Source organism: Dipteris shenzhenensis, chromosome 33 (assembly GCF_047967505.1).
Source record: "Dipteris shenzhenensis isolate YYH24624 ecotype China chromosome 33, Dip_SZ_1.0, whole genome shotgun sequence".
Classification (NCBI taxonomy): domain Eukaryota; kingdom Viridiplantae; phylum Streptophyta; class Polypodiopsida; order Gleicheniales; family Dipteridaceae; genus Dipteris; species Dipteris shenzhenensis.
The window spans coordinates 14,738,361-14,758,931 of NC_141628.1; the positions used below are offsets into that span (position 1 = coordinate 14,738,361).

A 20,571-nucleotide genomic window follows, 5' to 3' on the forward strand; every position below is an offset into this window, starting at 1 on the left:
CTGTCTCCCCTCCACATCTTCCAATTATGCAGGTGGGCACTACTTACACGGCATTGACAAGTTTAACCCCCCTATGTATATGCAAGAGCTTGTTCAGTTCTCAACGTTGCCATGTGGAGCACTCAATGGTGTTGCAAGGGTGGCATGGAATCGAGTGGGCTCTCTGGGTTTTCTTTTGTCTCAATCTATCTTTTGATTTCTGGATGAGAAGAGAGAAATATCTGAAGCCCATGACCCAAAAACTAGAGTGGAGGGCAAGTCGACGCGGAGCTCCGGAGTCCGAGTGGGGAAATAAAACCTAGGTGTATATTACAAAAGTGAATTATTTGAATTTGGGTCAAATCTTGTGTGGGGAGGTGGCAATGAGGAAAGTACAAGGGCCGTAGGGAAGCTAACGATAAGGTGCCAAGTGTTAGGGAGATTAGAATCAAATCAAGGTTGTCAAACTTGCGTCTAATGCACGTGGAAAGTGTACTGAGTGTCCGCAGCCTTAAACCCTCTACCCTTCCTTGCAAATTTCCATGCATACCTTCGAAGATTGGAGCTCCGTCCATGGCGATCTCTCCCTCTCCATCGCTCCTCGCCTCATCCCTCTCTACTATGGACGTCGAACACGGCTTCCCTCCTTCGCCCTCGCCTAAGGTTCGTCCCTTTTTCCATCGACGCCGCCTTTGTTGCTCCTTTTCTTTCCCTTGATGACGCGTCTCCAATCCGGTCGCTGCTGCAAGTGTTGTGTAACACCCACCTGCGAGCCACTCAACGTCACGCCTTCAACTCTGATCTGTTCACGGCATCCTCTCCATCGTCCCAACGAAAATTGCTAAAAAACACCTCGCCTTTTTCACGCGCAGCATCTCAGCCGGGTATAATTTGTCAACAACACTCTTGCAGTGAAGTCGCAAGAGTGAAGTCACGGGGCTGTGGCGGGACGACTAGCCCGTCAGACTAGCGACATAGCCTTGAGAATCCTTATTTGCAGCCTCTGATAACCTACTTCTTAGCACTGAAGTATAGCCCTTTCAACGCATTTCAGAGTATGCTTTCTTACAGCAAAGCGTTAAGAGCCTCTGATAATCTACTTTTACACTGAAGTATAATCCTTTGCTCCATTTCAGAAACCTTGTTACCGCACAGTATTAAGCTTGGCTTACCAGAGCTTTGGTGTAGTCTATGGGGATCTGAGTACTTCGCCACTCTACGTGTACAAATGTACCTTTTCCAATAAGCTGGCGCGCAATCCCAGCGAAGATGAGATCCTTGGAGTCCTATCCTTCATTTTCTGGACGTTCACCTTGATTCCTCTCGTAAAGTACGTTTTCATAGCGCTCAATATTGACGACAACGGTGAAGGTAAGGGTGACTCTTTCTTCCCGATGATGGTCGAACTAATCTTTGCCGGCTTGAGATACTTGACCTGACCTTTTGGTAAATTTCTGACGTTCATCTGAGCAGGTGGCACGTTCGCGTTGTACTCGTTACTCTGTAGATACGCGAAACTGAGCCTTTTGCCCAGTCAGGAACAAACTGATGAAGAAGTGTCGACTTATAAGGTACAAAACTCAGCCGGAACATCTCAGCGCATGGCCATGATAAGCTTTTTCGAGGATCACTATCATTTGCGAGTGGGATTACTCGTGCTAGTCCTCCTGGGCACCTGCATGATCATAGGCGACGGTGTGCTAACACCATCGATTTCAGGTGCTCATGAACAGACCTTTTCAGAACACCCACCTAGACAGCTGCGTGTAACGGGATCTCACGATCTAAAACTACCTACAATTCCTTCTGTTTGTTTTCACTTTCTGCCTACCAAACAATATTCCACAAGTCTGCATTAACAAAAAGGTCTTGATTAGTTCGGACTAGCTTCGCAGATTTGTACAACTTTTTTGGCTTGCTTAAGGACAGGGGGCTAACAATGTTGAGTTTTCAGTTCTTTCTGCGGTGTCAGGAATCAACGCTCGCGTCACAGATAACAGACGTAAGGACAACTTCCTACTTGTATCCAAGAGACCTTGCTTATCCTTCTGGTCCTCTTATGTTGAATTTAAGTGCTTCTGTGGGATGATTCGTGGCATAGGTGTTTTCAGTTACCATATTGCGGGTATAGCAGTCTAAAATTCTCGTTTTCGTTCAACATTTACAGATTTCGAAGTCGGTTTTACATGCCTTCTACTGATAGGCCTCTTTTCGTTGCAACGTTATGGAACACACCGAGTGGCGTTCCTGTTTGCTCCCATTGTTATTCTATGGCTCCTTTCAATCGGTGCTATAGGAGTTTACAATGTAGTTCATTGGAATCCGAGTATAATTAGAGCCCTTTCACCATATTATATGTACAAGTTCTTCCGAATTACTGGGGTTCAAGGTTGGCTTTCTCTCGGTGGAATAGCTTTATGCCTAACAGGTACATATATGTCCACAGAGCTAAAGATTTCACTTTGAGTTCATCTATTGCTAGAATATTCAAATACTCGGCAATAGGAGTGCTGTTTCCTTCCAGCTGCACCAACAAAGAAACCATATTGATTAGATGTTCCTTCGACAATATCTGCAGGCTCTGAAGCCATGTTTGCAAACTTGGGACATTTCTCCCCATCATCAATTAAGGTATGTTTTCTTCTGCTCTTTATGAGATACTCGTATCCTATATTTTGCCTTTGTAAACATAATGTAGAGGCATATTTCGCAGATTGCCTTTACGACTGGAGTGTATCCGTGTCTAGTTCTTGCATACATGGGCCAAGCAGCTTTCCTTTCAAAGAATCACATTGACATTCGACAAAGCTTCTACAAGTCCATTCCAAGTAAGGTGCATCATGATCTTTTTGAACTTGGTACTTCCAAATATATAAATTCCTAGTAGCATTGAGTATGTGATTTGGTTATACACTTACCACACCATCAATGGAAATGGAGTTAAAATGTTCTTTGACATAGTTACCTCGGCTTTATTTCCATATGTGTTAATATTTAAGTCGATGTCCTTTGCATGTTTACTAAGTTTGAGAATATGATATTTTGTGCCGAGTTTGTTCCCCTTTATAAGCTTATCTGTTGACATGGAGCATGGATGATGTTTGATTTAACAACACATCCAAAAATATGGAGGATGGAGGATTTGCAGAACAACGAAGGGATACATGTATTTTATGCTTCATAAATAATATGGAATCATTCATGTTCCTTCATCCATTGAAGGCCAACCAAGAGCCTTAGAAGTGGTGAGGGCCATTGGTAGAGAGTTAGTAGACAAGAAGAAGCCTTATAGGACGCTTTGTTTGGGAGAGGAATTCTAGAAGCATTACTAGGCATTACTTAAAGTAGGAGCTTGACTAATTCGTTCTTCCTTGCATGAATTATGTTCAAAAATTGTGAGGAGTTTGATTTAACAACACATCCAAAGTAGTTGCTCCATAGACAAGCCACTATTGTTGGACTAATGATTCAAGCTTTTAAAACCAATCATTAATCCTTATAAATACTAGTGCACTAAGGAAACTTTCTAGCATCATATTAGAGAGAGAAAAGTTAAAGAACAAACTTAAGGAATCGTTTTCATAACCCATGATCCCTTTACAATAATTGTTGATTCAATACTATGGAGAAAAAGAAGAAGGCTGGCATCCTATAATGCCTACAAAGGAAGGAATTAGTGTGCTTGTTGATGCTTGTGGAGTCCACCATATAAAGAGGACGAAATAAGCTAGGCCATGGCATTATAGGATCATGATACTGATTAGCATTGGAAAATGCACCAAGCCAAAGGGAAAGTTACTAAATGATGGCCATGAGTACATCTAGGGATTCTTAAAATGAGTGCCGAGGCACAAAGATATAGTATACTCTTGGGTACATACAATCATTCTCTAGGGGATTTCCCCTTGGAAAGCAGGGAAAAGGTGCCCCAACAACACAACACCTAGTCCACATGCATCAATATTGAAATAATCTATAATTAAAGTATGGGTGGACCAGCTTAAAGTAGGTGAAAATTTCAACTATCACATCACCCACAATAGATTAATGGTCTTTATTATAAGACTTTTAAAGTTGATGTGCTATGTGGATGAATTAGCAACCCGTAGAAAGTATTTTAGATAAAACACATTGAGATAAGAATAACACCATATAAATTTTAAATATGCACTTGTACTGCGACATGGATGTAGCATCCGTTCTATCTATGCATCGAAGGATTACCAATGAGCCTTGGTGAAAATTTCAATTAAAGTAGGTGAAAATTTCAATTATCACATCACCCACAATAGATTAATGGTCTTTACTATAAGACTCTTAAAGTTGATGTGCTATGTGGATGAATCAACAACCCATAGAAAGTATTTTAGATATAACACACTGAGCTAAGAATAACACCATATAATTTTAAATGTGCACTTATAGTGCGACATGGATGTAGCATCCATTCTATCTATGCACCGAACGATTACCAATGAGCCTTGGTGAATTAATGGTACGAATATGACTTGACTATGTGAGTGCTTAAGGCTTGACTCTTTTGGGCCATCATTGAATACACAAGAATGGATTGATATTATGGGGCATCATTGAAAACACAAGAATGGCTTTATATAATGGGCCATTATTAAAAATGCAAGAATGAATGCATATTTCGGGCCATTATTGAAAACACAAGAATTGATATTATGGGCCTAACTAGTTTGCAATATTTTAATAGACTCATAATAGATGGATTGGTAATCATGTGTGAGGGTCAAAACATGATTGGTTGTAGTTATTTTTTGAGTGGTTGTATGAGCATATTGTGTATCAATAACTTGTAGTCAAGGGGGATTCACAAGGAACTCCTTACTGTATCACCTAAGTGTAAGGGAGGGTTTTTTTTTGAAGGTGTGGTTTAAACTTATAAGTTGGGGGTAAGGGGGTTTCTTGGTGGTTGGGGGCCCACGTGTTTAGGGCGGGGGCTCAAAGGAGTAGGGTGACAGGGACGGCAATGGGGACTGGAGAGGGAGGAAAGGAGGGAGTCCTTTAAAGAAGTTTTTAAAATGGATTGTCTTTGTGATTGGATTACTTATTGATACCTTGCAGCTTAAAATTATACTTAAATGCATTTGAATATTCATTTTTTTATTTTATTGATGTGACATAATCAATGGCAAAACCCTAGCAAAATAGCATAATAAATATCACCCAAAATATGTGAGAAATATGTATATTAAGAGGGTTTTTAAATAATTTCTTGCATATTAAACTAAGGTAGCATATGCATATATTGTGAAAGCATACATAAGTTGTATATAGTAAAAAAGGGTGTATTATGGTGCCCATCCCAATAAACTCCTTAAAGAAGCGTAGCAATAAGTTTTCAATGAAAAACGTATAAGCTTAAATAGGGGTATTTCTTACCCACAATGCAACTTGAAATAAAGGTTTTTTTGTAAACTTCATGCATGTAGGTGACGTGTCCCTTTTATAAGTAGTGAACCACCCAGGCTAGTAGATGAGCATACCACCATATGCAATCTCTAAAGTTGATGTTTAAAGTAATCTACATCTCACAAACCTTATTAAGAACCTAAAGCAATACCAAATACTATTTTGATGGGGAAGCCTAAATCATGGATTGTATGCCATGTTCTATGCGTGGTGAATATGTAGTACATGTGTGTGTGTGTGTGTGTATTGAGCACTGGCATTTAAATTTGGATGGATTACAAGTAGAGCTACTCACATACCGAAAGGTACATACACTAAACGCCATGTTCTATGCTTGGTGAATATGTAGTACATATGTGTGTGTGTGAGTGTAGTGAGCACCGACATTTAAATTTGGATGTGAGCTACTCACATACCGAAAGATACATACACTAAATGCCATGTTCTATGCTTAGTGAATATGTAGTACATATGTGTGTGTGCAGGAGTGTGTGTGCGTGCATATGTATATGTATATGTACCTCTCTCGCTCTCTCTTTAGACACACACACACACACACACACACACACACACACACACACACACACACACACACATCCATCCATCCATCCATCCATCTATCTGTCCACCTATCTATCTATCTAATGCAATTCTTTAAACGAAGGCCTATGTGCTTGTGCCTTTTTTATTTTCCTTTTGATAAATTGTTCTTGTCCTCTTGTCCCTTTTTCCAATGGGTTTCCACTAGGTATTCAAGTTTTTTGACACATCTTATTTTGGTTAACCTTATACGAGTGGGATTTTCTTAACGATCTTCCTTCTTCACGTAACAATTTAGGCTCATTCTTGTCTTCTTTTACGCCCACTTCCTCCTCTCAAAGGTTGTGTTTGAAAAATACAATGATATCCATAAAATATAAACAATATTAGAATGGCCGAACAATTCCAAGCTTGTGTTCAGAGGAAGCAGGGTGGTAGGGTCTTTAAAATGGATGTAGAGAAGATTCTTTCAAATACAAGTTGTGTTTGGAGGAAAGAAGGGTGGTAGGTTCTTAAAATGGATGTAGACACTCAAGAGCAGATCACGGGGTGTCTTCGAGTCATGGAGGATTGAACTAAGCCAATTCTATATCTTCCAATATATAGCAGTGTACTAAGATATTAAATATTCAATATTGATAAACATTCTATATCTTCCAATATTTTGTACTTGTGTACTAAGATATTCAACATTAATAAATATTCAACAATGACATAGTTTTTTATTTAGATCAAGGTTGATGAATCTATTCTATATAATAATAATAAATATTCAACAATGGCATAGTTTATAGGGCTCCTAGTTTGAGAACCCTTCATCAAGGAGCTTTTCTTTTTTGCCTTTTTTGCATGGGGATGCATCAATTGGAGAGCCACCATGAAATGCCCTTACTCTATAGCTACTCTATCCTTTCGGATAGTTGGAAGCACTAAATTGCATGAACATCCCAAAGCAAAACACATGTAAAGGGTGGCCACATTGTGGCCATTGGATCTAGCACTCATCTATGATGTGCACACAAGATAACATTATTAATGAACCTGTCTCATTTCAAGAAGATAAGCACTAGTTTTAACATATACATCAGTAGGAATCACTATCTCATTTTGCTCTTTGGTAAGTTTTTTCTTGATTGTTGCCTGCTTCAACTTGAGGGTGTGGATCTCGTGTAGATATTATCCTTCGTCAATATTGCTCATCCACATGATGCCTGCTCATATGGATCTCGTTTGGATATTATCCTTCAACAGTACTCATCCACATGATGCCTGCTCAAGCAATAGTTTATTCGATTCCATAAGCTAGTTTGGATATTCGTATTAACGTATGCATAAGTGAGAATCACTATCTGCTCACTGGTAAGTTTTTTCTTGATAATTGCCTCCTTCAACTTGAGGGTGTGGATATTGTCCTTCATCTCTTGCACATGATCCTTTCTCAAGCAATAACTTTATTCAATTCCATGAGCTAGTTTTGAATATTCGTAAAACCTTTAGCAACCTCTATCACAAGTGTCGTACAAGCAAGTCCCTTTTCTTCTCCACTTCAAAAAACTTAGAGGACTACTCTAAAATTTATTAAGAGTCTTAGCAAGCTCATACATAGAGGATTCAAGAATTGTATTGGAGTTGTAGCGAATTCTACATATCTCACCAATCTTGCATATCTTTGCTATGGCTATTCACTATTTGATCTAGGTCATGGGCACTTTACTCGGATCTCAAGCTTTCCCACAACTATATCATCATTGGTCTAGTTTGTTCTTGTCCTTTTGTAGCTGATCTATCGTGTTTTCTTGTTCAATGCTTTTTGAATGTTGCAAAGTTGTCTGTAAAGGGCCTCCTTTTCCACTCTTGGAGACTCAAGATGTTCTGCCATGAACTTGAGCTCAGCCTCTACACTCCTTGCATCCATTTAGTGTTCTTTAGCTATTAATTCATGTTCTTGATGCGGTTCTCTGCTTATTGTCTTCTATGCCTCTCCTCCTCAACCAATTTCCCTTGCTTGGGCTAGATTTCCTCGGCTTTCTCTCATGCTTGTTGCATATTAGCATGTTCTTTCTCTACCCAGGGTTGTGCCTACTTTGCCTTGGCTTCAGCACCCTCCCTAAGTTCTCAAACTTGCTACAGTCGTCCTTCCCATCAGTTCATTGTTGCTTTTAGGCTCATGCCCGATGTTTGTAACCCAATCCTCATGGAATAGTTTTGATCTACCCTCATGTGCCATCTTCAAGTTGTTTAGAATGGTCTTGGTGATTGACTTTGAATATACACAGAGTTGGTCTACTATTTCTTGAACTTGCAAGAACTCCATGGTTCCTTGAGTGCCCAAAAAAAAAAACCTTATTTGCTTTGGAACATCATGAACTTCTTATGGAAAAATAAAAGCCTTGAATCCACCATTTTTGCTGAGCTATGCAATGAGGACCTCCATAAAAAGATCCTATTTGTCCATGGATGCTCTAACAAGTTAGCTCGAAAGTTAGCCTATAAACTACCTCCCAAGATGGCAAGCATCTTCTCAATCATGCTTTCATCAATGTAGACTTTTGTGTCGTGATAGAAAATGTATTTCTCCTTTGTGTTCAATTTTTTATGAGCTTGTGTAAGTTGGGTAATGTAGAGGGTGATGAACACATTAGATTGCATGATTTGAAGACTGGTGGAGGAGACGGTTGACGAGTTTTAGAGCTCAAAGCTTCATAGAGACATTCATGATGCAAGAAAGTAGGGATCATGAACAGCTTCTGCGAAGAAGATGGATATGTAGGGCTTGTGGTGCTTGTACCGAAGAAGATGGAGGTGCATGAATTGCAAAGATAGAGGCACAAAGATTACAAGGTTTGGACGGAAGAACGTGGAGGTGCATGGCTTCTAGTGAGGAGAATGGTACAAGGGCATGCAAAGAATGGGCTTGACAGTAGAGAGTGTAAAAGAATGAAGCTATCTGCATGACAGTAGTTAAGGTGGGCTATCATAGTTGAAGATCTACTGGAGGACCAACCATCATGGTGAAGGATCCACTAGAGGTCCATCCACTACGATAGAGGATCTGGGCACTGCGCTCTACCAAGATTAGACAAATCTAATTTGAGACACCATGGTATATGAGGTGGTCCATTGTGGAGGAGGATCTAGTGGAGGAACAAGACACTATGGTGGAGCATTCGGTAGACATTTGGCTACCATGGTAAAAGATCTGGGCAGTATGCTGGTTATAAAGTCATGATAAACAAATTCCCATTATATATAGCTTGTCATGGTAGATCAAGTCATAATCAAATTCTAGCCAATGGGGTGCTTGATTGGGCCATCATGTTGGTTTCAATTACATGCTTAAATGAGTGTAATGATGAATCAAGATTAATAAATTAGCCACAAGCTTGGAATGAAATCCCAGCAATTGTAGCGACTGAGTTGGTCTCACATGCTAGTTTAACATACATGCTCGCACATATGTGATGATGAGTTCAATTGTGGCTAGGTATAACTAATTAGCTTGAGATATAGGAGATCTGTAAGATGGCCACCAAGGTGGGACACCTTCATAGATGATGATCGATGTGAACCATTGTGGTGGAGGACTTAATACCCTTTGTTGGAGGACTAGCCATTGCGGTGGGGGATGTGGGCTACCATGTTGGTTTTAATTATATGCTCACATGAATGTGATAATGCATTTAATTGTAGCCACATCCAACTAATTAGCTTGGAATATGGATCTATGAGATGGCTACCAAGATGGGACATTTTCATGTTTGAAAAGGGCCATTGTGCTAGAGGACCTCGTCTACCTTGCTGGAGGATCAACCAATATGTGGAGGATGTGGGATACCATTTTAGTTCTAATTACATGTTGTGTTGGTGAACCAAACTAGGAGCATCTTGGAATATGCAAGCATGCTACGTATGGCTCAAAATATGATGATACAGATATTTTGCATCAATTGCATGGATTCTGCATAGATTGCATGCAATGTCCATGAGATTGAGGCCACCATAGTGCATATCTTGCAGCAACCAAGCAATTGTGGTACCTGAGTTTGTCCACATGGGTAAAGAAAGAGTTAAATTTGTTCTTATGATTCGTCCTAATGGTGGGCACTTGACTTGACAGTTCAAAATTTCAAGAACAGGCCTTTGTGTTTCTAGACGACATTCGGATCTTTAAAGATCACGCTCAACATGAGCATCATCTTAAGTATGTCTTTTAGCTTCTAAACGACATTAGATATACATCAATGCCAGGGAGTTCAGTTTCTTTTGAAAGGAGGTGCACTACCTTGAGTACATCAGTAGTCCTTTTGGTGTCAAGTTGGACAACTGCAAAGGTCAAGGACATCGTCGAATGGGATGTGCCCACACACCCAGATGTACGAAGACCATCTCAAACATATCAAGGACTTGGCCAAGATAGTCGTTCTCCCATTACCAATATATTGTAATGAATAAAGACCAAGAAGTAGCCTATCAGCTTTCCTTGAGAAGTCCTTACAGCCTTTGTTCTGTTAAAGGCAGCTTTTACAACAGCCCATGCTCCGCCTTAGCACAGTTGCATCACCCTTTTGATGTATGGACTATGCCATGGGTGGATAACTAGAGCAGCACAACCGTTTGATTGCATTTAGGAGAAAAAGTGAAGTCTAATGGAGACCAGGTATTCTATACATGATAAATACCTCCTTACTGTTCATTCCTGCTCTCAAACTTGGAAGCATTTCTCGTTTGGACAGGGGTTCACAATCAAGACTGATCACAAGGCACTTAAGTGGCTATAAACAATGCCAAGTGCTCAATGTCTGGGCTCACAAGTTCAACAAAGTTAGATATTCTAGCAGTTCGAGGGATGATTGAGGAGATTCTAGGAGCAGAGAATGTGATTGTCCGTGCTCTCACACAAAGGGCATCGCATCTGCAATTTTAATTGTTCAAGAATTCGCAAGACTTGTGTCAATGACACAGTCCCACACAGGGAGTAGTACCTTCCATTAGTAGGGGATTTTGAACAACACTCATTCATCCTATGTGGGCAAGGGTCTCTATGTAGGAGGTATATGAAGCAAGCCGAATTTTTGAGCGCTGTGTGTAGATTCTGGAGGCCGTGAAGGAAAAGATCACCAAAGCACAAGAGGCTTACCAGACCTAGGGCAACCAGCATGGCACAGATGTGGAGTACAAGAAAGGTTGGTGAGCCTACCTTAGTATCATCATGAGTGTCCAAAGCAGATAGGGAAGAAATGTTCGAAGCCATCATGCCACAGATTTAGCCTATATTCCATCATTCAGGTCATCAATGATTTAGCCATGAAGCTTGAATTTCCAATGGATCTAGAGTTCCATGTGTCATGGCTTAAGCCATTTACGGGACCAGCAGTGATGGACATTTCACAAGTGAAGCATGCAGAAATGGTTGAGCTAGATCAGATTATGCTTTTTGGTTTCAAGAGCCAATACGTGTACCCAGTCAAGTTCAAGCAGCTGGACGGGTTGCAAAAAACACTCCACACAACTATTCCCTTATGTCCCAGTTGTGTCAGTCTCGTTCTTAGAACAACAATCTGAGCAACCATTGTTGTCCTTCACCTTTACAGAGGCCTCTTGTCCCTCTGGTTCATCGGACCTACTCTCAATGTCAGACATCGTAATAGTTCCTCCTAGATCTGCATACTTGATCTTGGACACACTTGGAGTCGTCACCAAGAAAAGCTCTCTATTTCTGTTACCACATTTGCCATTTCTTTGACTCTTGCTTGAACTTCTTCTTCTTCTGATTAGCGTTCTTCTTTCTACAGTCCCTCGTATAATGTCCTGGCTGGTTGCAATAGAAGGATTTCTTCTTTTTTTTGCTCAGTTGAGACACTAAACCCTCATCCCCTTGTGTTGGACTGCTCACTGGTGCTCATGGTGTCCTTGCTCGATCTTGTTTGGACCATAAAACAATAGAGCTGCCCCTAAACTGACCCTCCCTATCTCAGGAAAGAAAACTTAAGCTCTGATACCAATGTAGCGGGAGATAGACTATCCTCACTCTCTCTCCTGCTCAATACTAACTGCAACTACAAGATGATGCTCTCAATACGCAAAGTGGTGCTGTGGATGTGAGTGAGAGAATCAGAGGGAGAGAATGTCGTGGACCTCCGAAGACGAAAATAGATACAACTGAATAATGAATGCCCGAAGGGCTGAATACAACTGTATGAAGGGGCTGAAATCCTCACTGCAAAACTGGAAAGATTAGACAATCTGGAGGAGGTGAATCCTCACTAGATCCCCGAAGAGGCTGAGGCTACCTTGCTGGTTTGCTGTGGGGAGGCCTAACTGCTGCTGATTTGAGGTTATGAGGCCCAATTGTGGGATGAAGAATGAGGGCCAAAGACTGCCCTTTTATAGGTTGTTAGGTCAGCCTGGCCGACCTGGTCAACGCCAACGGTTGACCCTTGTCAGCTGGTCAACTCCTACCAATGACCAGGTGATTGACTTTTGACCAAAAAGTCAACTTTGTGTTTTTTGACCTGCAATGATGTGGCATTGACTTTCTGTTTATTGCTGACTGCGCAAGGCTGCCTGCATGGCTGTACGGATGCCTGTGTGGCAGTTGACCTGGCTGCTGCATTGGCACTGGCTAGCATGGCCACGGGCTTGTGCATGCCTGTGATAGGATGCCAAAGAAGAAGGTCTTATGGCCCCATTGTTGGGGATCTTGGTATGCATCTAGTGCCTTGGTATTGGCTGCATTCAGAGCAGCAGGGAGGCCAGGATCAGCATCAAAGGTCTCAACATTAGGTGCATCCAAAGCAGCAGGAGGCCAGGAATCAGTGTGGAGTACACAGCCTGCAGACCTTTGTTGGGATATTGATCACCAAATGTCCAGCCCTCTAAGTGATTATGTTTTTAGTGATGTAAGCAATGATGCAGAGTTAGATTGAGAGTTCATGGGCTGATTGAGAGATTGATGGGAAGGTGGAGATAATTGTGGATCTAGAGATGCACTCATCTAGAGAAGGGTTTTATTGTAATATCAGCCTATAGAAGAGGCTCTGTCCTTCTGTCACTCTCATCTATGGATATCTCCCATCCTTAGCTAGCTGATCTATGTTTATGCATTTTCTACTATTGGTGTCAGAGCTCTGTTAGTTGGTTTTTAGCTTGCAGCCTTCTAGTTTGTTCCACACCCCCAGTCTGCTGAGCTAGAGATATTGGTTTCACTGCCACCTCTGAGCCTCTGACAATCAAGTTATCAACACCATTGCAGCTGAGCACTGCTTCTGCAGATCTTATCAATGCAATGCTGTGACTTGTCTGCAGCCTATGCATCTGTTTGAACCTCCACAACAACAACACAAATTTTGAAACTAAGACTGCTGCATTGTTTCTACAGAACATCGTTGTCAACTGTGAGCTTCTATATTTCTCCTACAGCGTGTGACTTGCTGCTATGAAGTGTCACCATGCTTACTACATATACTTGTTTGAGCTGCTCCTGCAGCTCATATTTTATATGATTCAGCTGTCGCCTTCCTCTGCTTTTCCTTGGCTGAAGATTTGCTCTTGTTACTCAGCATTGACATTCTACTGCATGTGAGCTGTTGCATTGCTTCCACACGTGATATCAACTGCAGCGCATGCATTTCGGAGCTTCGACTGCTTCTACAACTTTGCTCGTGCTCTACATGAAACTTGATCAGCATGAGAATGCAGCAGCGTTGCACTTGTATCTTCGTTGCTTCTATAGGCTAGTATATTGTTTCTACAGTCTATCCTCTGTAGCTGTGAGCTATTGCATTGCCTCTTCAAGCAAACATTGCCTCTGCTCAGGCCTAATTGAAGCTGTCTCCTCAGAGATCTCACTGTTTACAGCTTGTCTACATTGCTGTCAATAGCAACATTGCTGAGGCATAATCTCTATATCACTCTCAACAGTAGCATTGCAGTGATTAATTGTTACAATGCTTATTTTGCTTGGAAGATTATGCTTGATTGACTCTTTCAATGCTTATATCTAGCGAATCATCAAATATACAACACCTCAAGATCAAGAAGAAAGTTAAGAAATTTAAGTCTAGACCTCACTATTATGAGTAAGCAAAAATCTTAGTCACTCAGTATTCTTATGCACAAATATGGACATGTATGTTGAGGGTGAATTCTAATCATCAAATCTTCTTTGTAAAATTCTTAGATACTGCCCTTGTAAACTTCAAGCCAAGAGGTAAGACCTTGCTTCCTGTGGGATCAAAAGGTTACACTAATAGGTTTGATAGAAAGGAATTTCATCCTTGGCAAACCAAGATAAAGTTTGTGTTGATAAAGAAGGGGCTATAGACTATTGCAAATGGTAAGGAGTAGAAACTAAACACAAGGAAAATGAGGGGATGGGTGACAAGAAATTAGAAGGCATCTGTCATCATAGGTGTCGAGTTGAGTTATAGTTATACCCACCACATCACAATTGAAAGAATGCAGCTGAAGCTTGGGATACAATAGATAGAATCTTTGGTGTGAAGGGTAAACATTCAAAGATTAGGTTTGAGATTTAGTTCTTGACTCAAGATGAAGCCCACTGACATTTTTCCAAAGCACTTGAACTACATGAAGCGTCAACTAGCAACAATAGGTGCACCAATCGATGAGAAAGATGCTAAAGAAACACTTTTATAAGTATGCCAAATCAAGAATATGGTCATATTGTGTGTACTTTGCAAAACTTATCAGCTTTAAAGCGGTCTACAAGCATCTTTAGAGTGAAGAGTTTTAAGGGAAAGCAAGAGGACAGCCTCACGTTTCCCACAACAATGAAGAGGCATACTACTGAAAGAACAAGTTCTCCAACAACAAGAACCCCAACAAGAAGAGGACAAAAAGACTTGTGGGTTTTTTGGTAAGAACAATCACCTAGAAGGAATGGCTTCATAAAGAAAAAGACTCAAGCCATCATTGTATGAGGAGCATAGGAAGCAGAGGAAGACGTCTTTCACAAGGCCACCTTTGTTGCAGATCAGGATTGGGCTTTCTTAACCACCAGGAACACTGTCACTTCACCACATATTGTCAGCCTTCACCCTGTATTGCTTTATACTAGGATGCAACAGACTACTTTCATCACATAGTGTGGAAGTTGAGTGACAGCTAGGCATAAGAACATTTGTTGAGGGGGGCTTTTCTGGGATATTGAAGAAATCCACTGGCACAGCATCTTAGGTTCCTACAATAATGTAGTTGACAAGCTGCTACTACCGCTTTGTTTACAGCACCTAGTTGCTATAGCCATTACTGGCAGTGATAATTATCTCTTCTGGGAAAGCGTCTTTTCATTTATAATAGCCTTCTCTTTTCAAAAAAAGAAGAGAACATTCAAGGAGGACTGGCACATCTTTATGTCGTGTGATATATATCACAATCATCACAGAAAGCAATTATAGTGTCTTTTTGGGAACCTCGGACATCAAAATGGAAAACAGGGACCAAATGGTTAGCCTTGACACTGATTGAAGAACTTGTCAGAATCCTAAAGGTCATGTCATAGGGATGTCATAGAGGCACTTAAAATTGTGTAGTAGATGGAGATTTTGTGACACATGGATTCAAAAGCAATGGGATGGCCATTACAGGCCTAATCACCCCAAGAGGGCAATCATGGATATAAGTGCATGGACACACTAAGCATGATATGACTTCTTTAGATTAGCAACAACTTGCTTGTGGGATTATCCACATGCCTACACCATGTATTTGTTGTGCCCTTCACGCAATACATTGATGCATCCCCAAAGAAAAGACAATTCTAAAGGCACATTAATCTTGCCTTACTGTTGCATATATAAAAATGCATCTTCCCTTTGGAGAATATAAACATGTGGAGTGCTGTTTTCATAATGTCTCAGTGACCAAGGATATTAGTTCTTCCTACCACATATACTTCTTGATCTCTTCCCACTACATATACTACTTTGGTGTTCAGTATGGACGACATGGCATCGGCGTGCCACATGTCACCACAGTGTGGATTTTTTAAAGATGGCCAAGATGATGATTGAGATCATTGTAAAAGTCCATGGGGACTATGAAATGGGATTAAGCAGTATATTGGTCAGATATTGAGAACAATGAGTTGTCAATAAGCTTGATTGATATTGTAAGCTCTAATGTTCTTTATCTTGATTTTCTTTTTGCTACGTAAGGATTTTTAGCTTTTGGCACTAATATATGTAAATGCCTTGTTCACAAAAGGGCATTGACCTCGGGTATTATTCCATCACAAAGAGAGTGAAGGATGGAACGGTAGCTACGTATTATTGCGCACACAAAAGATGTGCTATGTGGAAGGGTTCAAATTTTAGGGCACCAACCTTGGAGGTTTCAATAGTAGTTCTAGCTGCCTATAGTTTCCTTTGGGAGCCCCTTACAAATATACCCACTTGTGCTCGCATAGATATGCTTGCTTTCTCTTGAAGGGGCTACGATGCTACCTGGACGGGGTCTGGCCTTCTGAATATATGAGAATGCACAGTTCACATGTGGCTTGATTCTCTCAAGTGACCAGTTTAGAGGTCTTGAATTGTGTAAACGCATCATGCACATACATATATTAAAGGAAGGTGATCCTTTCTTTTATGTCTGCTGGTGCTTATACTGACTTGCCACATCGTCAGTTGCATGAAATATAAGTTGCCTGTCTGTAAAGTTCTGATTCTTTGAATGCTTCTGCATTGAAATATAGTAAGCACTAGATTGACGATGTCTTCAAGCTCTTTAGAGATTGTGAATGGATGGTCTTTATTTTGCAGCAGCTCTTTGTAATTGCCATTTGATTGATGCGACAAGGATAAAGATACAGATAATATATACTGCTCTTTCCATTAAAAAGAATTGTTATCTTTTGCAGATTCTGTCTACTGGCCAGTTGTTGTAGTTGCCACACTTGCATCTATTGTTGCCAGTCAGTCTGTCATTTCAGCATCTTTCTCCATCGTCAATCAATGCAAGGCATTGAGTTGTTTTCCTCATGTGAAGGTCGTTCATACGTCGACGGACATTCTGGGGCAAATATATATTCCTGAAATCAACTGGTTGCTCATGGTGTTGAGCATTGCAATAACTATTGGTTTCAGAGATACCAGTCTCATTGGCAATGCTTATGGTCAGTTGCTATGTTGCATCTTTCGTAAAAATTATGTACCTATGTGCTCCCATTCGCTGCAGCAGTGTCACACAGATTTGCTTGTCTCTTTATTTCTAAAAATCAATTGTTCGTGGTGCTGCTACTTGCATCAGGGCTTGCAGTGACAATTGTGATGCTTGTCACAACACTCCTCATGTTCCTGGTGGTGGTGATAGTGTGGAGGAAGAACATCCTCGTCGCTACTTGTTTGCTGGTTTTCTTTGGATCGGTCGAAGGGCTCTACTTGTCAGCATGTCTGGTCAAAGTGCCTAAAGGTGGCTGGGCTCCTCTCGTGTTGGCTCTCATTTTCATGGCCATCATGTGCATATGGCTCTATGGGACAACTAAAAAGTACGAATGTGACTTGCAGAGTAAGATTTCAATGCAGACGATTTTGAGCTTGGGGCCAAGTCTAGGCATGGTACGTGTACCTGGCATTGGTCTGATATACACCAATCTGGTCACAGGCGTCCCTGCAGTGTTCACTCATTTCATCACCAACATTCCAGCCTTCCATAGAGTCCTGGTGTTTGTGTGCATAAAATCAGTGCCAGTGCCACACATAGAGACAGAGGAGCGGTTTCTGGTGGGCAGGATAGGACCCAAAGAGTACAGGATGTTTCGATGCATAGTGAGGTATGGCTACAAGGACGTGCAAGGGGAGAGCAAGGAATTTGAAGATGTATTAGTAGGGAGCATAGAGGAGTTCATAAGGACGGAAAGCAAGGCTGAGAGTGGGAGTCGCAGCAGCAGCAAAGGAAGTGCAAACATGTGGAGATTGAGGGATGAGCAAGGAGTAGAAGCTAGTGATGGAGCTCTGAATGAGAAGCTGCAAGAAGGGGATGTGGTTGGACATGGGAGAGCTCTAGGGGGAGCACTTGTAAGCAAGTATGGATATACAGAGGAAGAAGAAGCAACAACCTTGGATGGATCACACAAGAATGAAGAAGAAGAAGAAGATGATGCAGCAGAACCCAGGATGCATGGATCACAGGAAGTGGGTTGTATTCATGCCAATGATGATGATGACTATGATGCCAATGATGATGATGATGACTATGATGCATGTACCGATTTTGATGTTGATGTGGATGAGGAGGAGATGGAGGTTGCCGAGATTAGGGAGGCTTACGACATCGGTATCACCTACATCGTTGGTCGCTCCCATGTCAAAGCTAAGCGCACCTCACCGCTTCTTAAGCGCCTTGTCATCAATCTCGCCTTCTCCTTCCTCAAAGAGAACTGCCGAGGCCCTTGCATTGCCCTCCGCATCCCCCACCCTTGCCTCATCCAGGTGGGTATGCTCTCTTACGTCTAGGTTCATGACTACTCTCATAGTTTCCCTCTCTTCTACACAAGGCCTTGTAACCCTAGCAATGGAAAAGATGAAGTCATGCTTCATTCAACATCATGCTTTTTTCCCGTTAACAACCTTGGAGATCAACAATTTGATCCCAATTTCCAAAGCTTTGTCCATAATCTTCTATGCATTACTTAACACTCCAATCCATAGATTTATTATATTCTTAAAGACGTTCTTCTTCTGGATAAATCCATGATGCTTCCCGTTAACAACCTTGGAGATCAACAATTTGATCCCAATTTCCAAAGCTTTGTCCATAATCTTCTATGCATTACTTAACACTCCAATCCATAATTTGAAGTTTGTATGATCTCTTGGAGATGAAATTCACCACCCATAATCAATATCCAATGAGAGCTTTACTTGAAAACAAATAAAGTTACCATATTAGATAATTCCTTGCCAATTAGGTACCAAAACTTCTTGAGGAGTTTTACAACAAAACCATCATGTACTGAAACCCTCTCCTTAGGCAATTCAAATAAGGTGTCATCTGGTTCTCCTCAAAGAAAGACCTATCGAATTCTTTCTCCATTAGGTCTCAAATAGAGGAGCATACCTATTTGATTTCAAGGTGTTTGATGAAAATTTTAGAAATCTAGTTGGGTTGAGTGATTAGTGACCATCTACATCGAGAATATTATCGACCCTTCCTTGATCATGTTTTCCCTTAATTGACTGAGAAAACAATTTAGATAGGCAATCACTAGACCATAGCCACTTCAGATGGTATATCACTCAAGGAATGGGGCACTTGGAGTTCACTTAAGACCCTCTAGTACAACTTCTCAATATAACTTCTTTAGTAATGGGGCATCCATTCATCATGCCCCTCTTTTTTTTGGTCCTAGCTATCCCAATATGGCGGGAAAACGTGGCAATTTCCCTCATACCTTTATCCCATTCATGGGAAAATACCTATGGTAGCTTTTGACTAAGCAACCACATTCATACCTAACAATTTCCCTTACCATTCATGAGAAAACCCGAGAATTGCTCTCATACCTCTATCCCATTTATGAGAAAACATTTGTGGTAGCATTTTCCTAAGCAATTGTGGTACCCTTCCTATAGTCTTTGAATGGATGACCCGAAAAGGTATATTTAGAGGCTTGTTAATATGCTCTTACAACAAGGAAGCTACCAAAAGAGATCTCAACAACAGAAGCGAAATGGAAGAAGGTGAGAGAGAGAGAGGGAGAGCTAGAAGAGAGAGATACACAAGTTTTGGCGAGTGCAGAACACCCTAATCTTCTATTTCATTCATATATACATGTGTTTGAGTATTGTACATAACCGGGTTAAGGTACACTGGCCTTTAGCCCCCAATAGCTAGTGAACATACTATCCAATGCCCATCAATACACAACAATACTCAATCCACTGTGACTAGGTAGACTCTTCATTAGCATATCTAGAGGGTTATCATATGTATGAACCTTGACAAGCTCTAAGTACCTCCCTAATAAAATGGTACCTGACCTCAATGTGTTTGGTCTTTGCATGAAAGACCGGATTCCGTGCTAGTAGCTGAATATCACTCATGGAATCACTATGCAATGTTAGTACACTTGTATGAATCCCCAAGTCTCCCACTAGCCGATCAAGCCATATAGCCTCCTTGCAACCCTCTGTGGCTGCAACATACTCGGCCTCTGTGGTAGACAAAGCAATGCACTTTTGTGTGCGAGACATCCACGACACTGCACCACCTATGCGAAGGTGAACACATAACTAGAAGTGGATCTCATGCTTTCCATATGCCCTGCATAGGCTGAATCTGTGTACCCAAGTACACACCTCTCTCTTCTGCCAAAGCAAATACACATCTCCTTGGTACCCTTCATGTACCTCATGATGCACTTAACTGCCTCCCAATGCCTCTTTTGTGGATTAGCCATATATCCGCAAACAACTCACACTGCTGCAAATGCAATGTCTGGTCTAGTAGCTATCATAGCATACATAAGACTCCCAACCGTTGATGCATAAGGAACCTTGGCCATCATGGCCCTCTCCTTATCTGATTTGGGACTATCTGCCTAACTCAGTTTCACATATGGAGGCAATGGAGTACTTACTGGCTTCCCCC

The 20,571-nt window shown here is 41.2% G+C and overlaps 1 protein-coding gene across 2 annotated transcripts; it reads left to right on the top strand.

Moving 5' to 3' along the window:
• The first annotated feature begins 448 nt into the window (after nucleotides 1–448).
• On the top strand, nucleotides 449–18,530 carry LOC147879733 (potassium transporter 1-like). Of its 2 annotated transcripts, none has more exons than XM_087372091.1 (9): nucleotides 449–642; nucleotides 1,116–1,350; nucleotides 1,453–1,698; nucleotides 1,934–1,981; nucleotides 2,147–2,407; nucleotides 2,558–2,610; nucleotides 2,693–2,812; nucleotides 16,969–17,095; nucleotides 17,230–18,530. In XM_087372091.1, exons 1-9 carry the CDS (start codon nucleotides 457–459, stop codon nucleotides 18,432–18,434), a joined length of 2,481 nt encoding a protein of 826 aa, XP_087228217.1. In that variant the 5' UTR covers nucleotides 449–456; the 3' UTR covers nucleotides 18,435–18,530. The 2 variants fall into 2 exon arrangements, with proteins under 2 accessions (XP_087228217.1, XP_087228216.1); XM_087372090.1 differs by having other exon boundaries at nucleotides 2,693–2,807; nucleotides 16,841–17,095.
• The last annotated feature ends 2,041 nt before the right edge of the window (nucleotides 18,531–20,571 follow it).